The sequence below is a fragment of the Lactuca saligna genome, chromosome 9, assembly GCF_052625555.1.
Source record: "Lactuca saligna cultivar CGN05327 chromosome 9, ASM5262555v1, whole genome shotgun sequence".
Lineage (NCBI taxonomy): Eukaryota > Viridiplantae > Streptophyta > Magnoliopsida > Asterales > Asteraceae > Lactuca > Lactuca saligna.
The window spans coordinates 27,456,993-27,461,309 of record NC_136425.1 but is presented as its reverse complement, the minus strand read 5'-3'; the positions used below and the strand labels follow the sequence as shown (position 1 = coordinate 27,461,309).

Sequence of the window (4,317 nt, the reverse complement as noted above, 5' to 3'; positions counted from 1 at the left end):
TAATTGACATACATGAAATAAGAAAAAAAATATGACTTGAATTAGAAATAAAGTTTTGCATCATAGTTTTCTTTGTAATTCATAATTGTAAGCAATCTACAAATGCAGTTAAACAACTTTCATCACGTACTTAATAATACATCTTTTTAACGGAAAATCTAGTCTAGTATAAATTTTACCTATGAACCAGACAAGACTTGAACCCCCATTGGTCTCATGGAAAAAGGATTTTTACAAAATTCAAGAGTGAGGTGCATATTAATTTATACTTGGTCTAAGAGATCGTGGACAAATATTTTACAAACTATTACATGACTCAAACTCGAGCAAACTACAAATGTTCACAACAAGAGTTAATAAGGAAGAACCTGAGAAAATCACTTAAACTACATATGAACAACTTTTCTGAAGACAAAGAAGAAACTGGAATTAAAAAAAAAAAAAAAAGGTATAGACTCAGACCACGCACAATGAAGACAACAAATGAAATGTTAATAACATTTTTATGAGAAATCATGCTGATTTCAAACAACTGAGACTATAAGAAGCACCATCCAGGTGGCCTAACGGTGATCACTTGAGAGAAAACACTTCAAAAGGAGGAGTTCCCCCATATTCGACTTCAACTTTGGGGTGACCTACTATTATAAAAAAAAAAGAGAAAAAAGAAGCACCTTACAAACTTAGCGTGGTTCGTTTTCTTGAAAAGCCATTTCTGTAATACCCGAGTAAGATTCCCATTCGTTAGTACTATATGGAATTAACGGGACATCATAAAGATCAGATTGCTCCCCTTCTATGATTAAGCTTCTTGATTCTTCGGGTGTTTGTTGTTTAACCCATGGATGAGTAGTAAACTTCCTCAGGCCCTCTAGCTCCATTGCCACCTCTCTCATAGTAGGTCTATTTTCTCCTAGTAAGTCGAGGCATCTCTTTATGAGCTCAGCTACTGCTTGTAACTGGTCAAGAGTCCCTTCACTTAATACTCGTGGCTCAACAATCTGAAAGAAACGGTTTTCTTTCATGGACTTGATAAAGTAGGTTGCTAAATTCTTCTCCTCATTGATTCTACTTACACAAAGGGGTTTTTTCCCAGTAATTAGTTCCGCAAGGACCATACCAAAGCTATAAACGTCACTCTTGTCGGTTAATTGGCTTGTATGGAAGTATTCAGGATCCAAGTACCCAAGTGTGCCCTGAACAAGAGTAGTGACTTGATCGTGATCTAAAGGGACCAATCTTGAAGCACCAAAATCTGATATTTTTGTGGTGTAGTTTTCATCTAATAGTATATTGGCAGACTTGACATCTCTATGTATGATAGGCATTGTAGCTTGTGAATGAAGGTATGCAAGTGCAGATGCAGCTTCAGAAGCAACTCTCAATCGATTCTCCCATGATAACCAACTCATTCCACCTGATTTATGATGAATGTGATAGAAAAGCGTGTTATTGGATATGAACTCATAAACTAGTACTGGTACCTCCTCTTCCAAACAACAGCCTAACAACTTAACAACGTTTCGATGGATGACTTGTGTAAGGATCAAGACCTCATTAATGAATTGCTCTGATTGACTCCCATCCACTATTTTCGACTTCTTTATTGCAACAACACGATTATCTGGTAAGAATCCTTTATATACTACACCATAACCACCTCGGCCAACAATTCGCTCCTCTGAATAGTTGTTAGTTGCTCTTCGGAGCTGTTCAGTGGTGAACATAGTCACGGCTTCACTAGTCCCTGTTGCCTTGAGCTTTTGTTTCATAAACACACCCCCATTTTGCTCAAAAAACTTTTCTCGTAGCTTTATGAGTTTCCTTTTCCTTATGCCAAGGAAAATCCCAGTTATCCCAGATAATATAGCTAGCAAGCCAAACACTAGAGCTACATTTGAAAATAAAGGAAAACTCTTCAACTAATAGTTATGTTAAATGGCTTATAGAAACAGAAGGAACTGTAAAACAAATCTTCACATTAGAAGTAGTCTTAAGACATTAGATTGCAAAAAACGGATTATATATATATATATATATATATATATATATATATATATATATATATATATATATATATATATATATACACACACACACTGGCTGTACGTAGTTATTATATGTGACATACCTACAGAGAATATGACAGCTGGAAACTTTGAATCTTTAGCATCAGGTCGACAATCATCTTTTATTTTTCCATCACCAGTGTATCCTTTCAAACAAGTACAGTTGTAGCTCCCTGGAGTATTGATACAAATGCCATAACAGCTGATGTTGCTTTTATCCTCACACTCATTGATGTCTAGCAAGAGATATATATATATATATATATATATATATATATATATATATATATATATATATATATATATATATATATATATATATATGTGTGTGTGTGTTCACATATTAAAAAAAAGAGATACAAAAAATGACACTTGCTTCTGTATTCGAAGATTATTGTGTTCTAAAACTGAAACTGACCTTCGCAGCCTGGATCAAGATAAGGATTTCCCTGGTAGCCATTGTTACAGATGCAGCGATACCCACCAGTGTCTTCATCTTCGCAGAAGCTATTTCCCTTACATTCTGTAGCTTGTGTGCAATTCCTGTTGTCTCCAATCACCCAATCAACAACTATGGGAAGATTGTTATCTATCTTAATATCAAGATCCATATTAGACAAATCAGGTACACCACCAAACGTAAAGCTCTCTTCCTCACCAAGAAATGCAAAACCACAAGGATTGAATGAAAACACTCTTGCATGATTATAGAATGAGCCCAGTGAAACATTGTAAAATTTGAGACCTTTTGGTATTGATGTCTGACAACACCCATTTCCTGAACAGTACCCAACAGGTACATCACCTGCTTTGCTACATAACCCTAAACACCCACTAGTGAAATCGAGTCCATTCCTCCCTGTGATTAAAGCAGAATCATCGCACCCAATGACAGTGAACTTGTTCTTCTGTGAAAAAGTGAAAGGTGTGGTCTCCAAGTTAGTCCATGCAATAAGTTCATAAGTTGCTCTTCCAGATTCGTTGTAGCATCTGAAAGCAATCGAATTGGAAATTTTCATCTCGTGTCCTGACATACTGTATATTTCAATGTTCCCTGATCCGATGAAAAGCTTTGGGGGGTTAGAAGTCAAGTTGCAGGTCAGGTCAAATGATTCGTCTATGGAGCACCCTTTGTCTATGCCGAAAGGGTATTCAATTGTCAAGTTCCCGCACTGTGTTCGGCATCCTGGATTTGCTGTCTTCGCCATGGCTGTAGGGGTGAAACGTAAAGCAAAAAGAACAAGGGTGATAAGAAGAAGCATGTTCCTATTTTCTTGTGTATGTATGAGCGATCGAGCAGATATCTTTTTTTGTTTGTGTTTGAAACGATTTATCGGAGTATCTAGCAAAAGGTTTTATAAAATTCCCTTTGACATTGCACATATAAAATTCCCATTGACATTGAACAGTAACAAGGTAAGAAATTAGCGACGAAGATGCAGCCAACGATATCGATCCTTTTCAGAGTCCACAATGGCTGCTAGCAAACGTATTAATGGTTACATGGTTTAGATGATATAGATAGGTGAAGTATACAAACAATCATTAAAAGAAGAAGCATCATTTTGCTACTACACCAATGTATTCAATTTATGAATCATACTTGCAACTAGGATGGACAAAGACTAGTAAACAGTCCAGTTTTTGAACAAAAAAAAAGTTTTTTTTTTTTTTTTTTTTTTTGGACCGGGCTGATCCGGTCCAGCTTTTCTCAAATTTTCCTGTCTTTGTAGGACGGCAGTCTAGTTAATTTCAGGTGACTTCCAATTCAGTTCAACTTTTTTTTTCAACATACAAGTTTTTCTGTTTAAGGTTCAAAATTTTGATCATTCTATAGAAAAAATATAATCATTTAGTAAATCATAAAATAATAAAATTTAAGAGACACCACAATAAGTTTTTATATAACTAACAGTTACCAATTACAACATAACTTGATCAGAACATGTAAAATGTTATTCAATATCTGATCGTAAATGTGTTTTAATTAAAGAATCCTATGAGCAATATATATGTGCTTGACTCAACGATTGGAGTCGAAATTAAAACTATTTATTAAAAGTCGTGTTATATATATATATATATATATATATATATATATATATATATATATATATATATATATATATATATATATATATATATAAAGTCGTCTTCAATAGAATATGTCATTTATATTAAAAGTCGTCTTCAATAGAATATGTCATTAATATATATATATATATATATATATATATATATATATATA

General features: G+C 34.1%; 1 protein-coding gene across 2 annotated transcripts; it reads right to left on the bottom strand.

Annotated features, from left to right (window-relative positions):
- Positions 1–247: 247 nt before the first annotated feature.
- On the bottom strand, positions 248–3,578 carry LOC145015510 (wall-associated receptor kinase 2-like). 2 transcript variants are annotated; one of them, XM_078973992.1, is made up of 3 exons: positions 2,488–3,578; positions 2,132–2,305; positions 248–1,891 (listed from the first exon to the last, which is right to left on the bottom strand). In XM_078973992.1, exons 1-3 carry the CDS (start codon positions 3,329–3,331, stop codon positions 684–686), a joined length of 2,226 nt encoding a protein of 741 aa, XP_078830118.1. In that variant the 5' UTR covers positions 3,332–3,578; the 3' UTR covers positions 248–683. The 2 variants fall into 2 exon arrangements, with proteins under 2 accessions (XP_078830118.1, XP_078830119.1); XM_078973993.1 differs by having other exon boundaries at positions 2,132–2,242.
- Between the last annotated feature and the right edge of the window lie 739 nt (positions 3,579–4,317).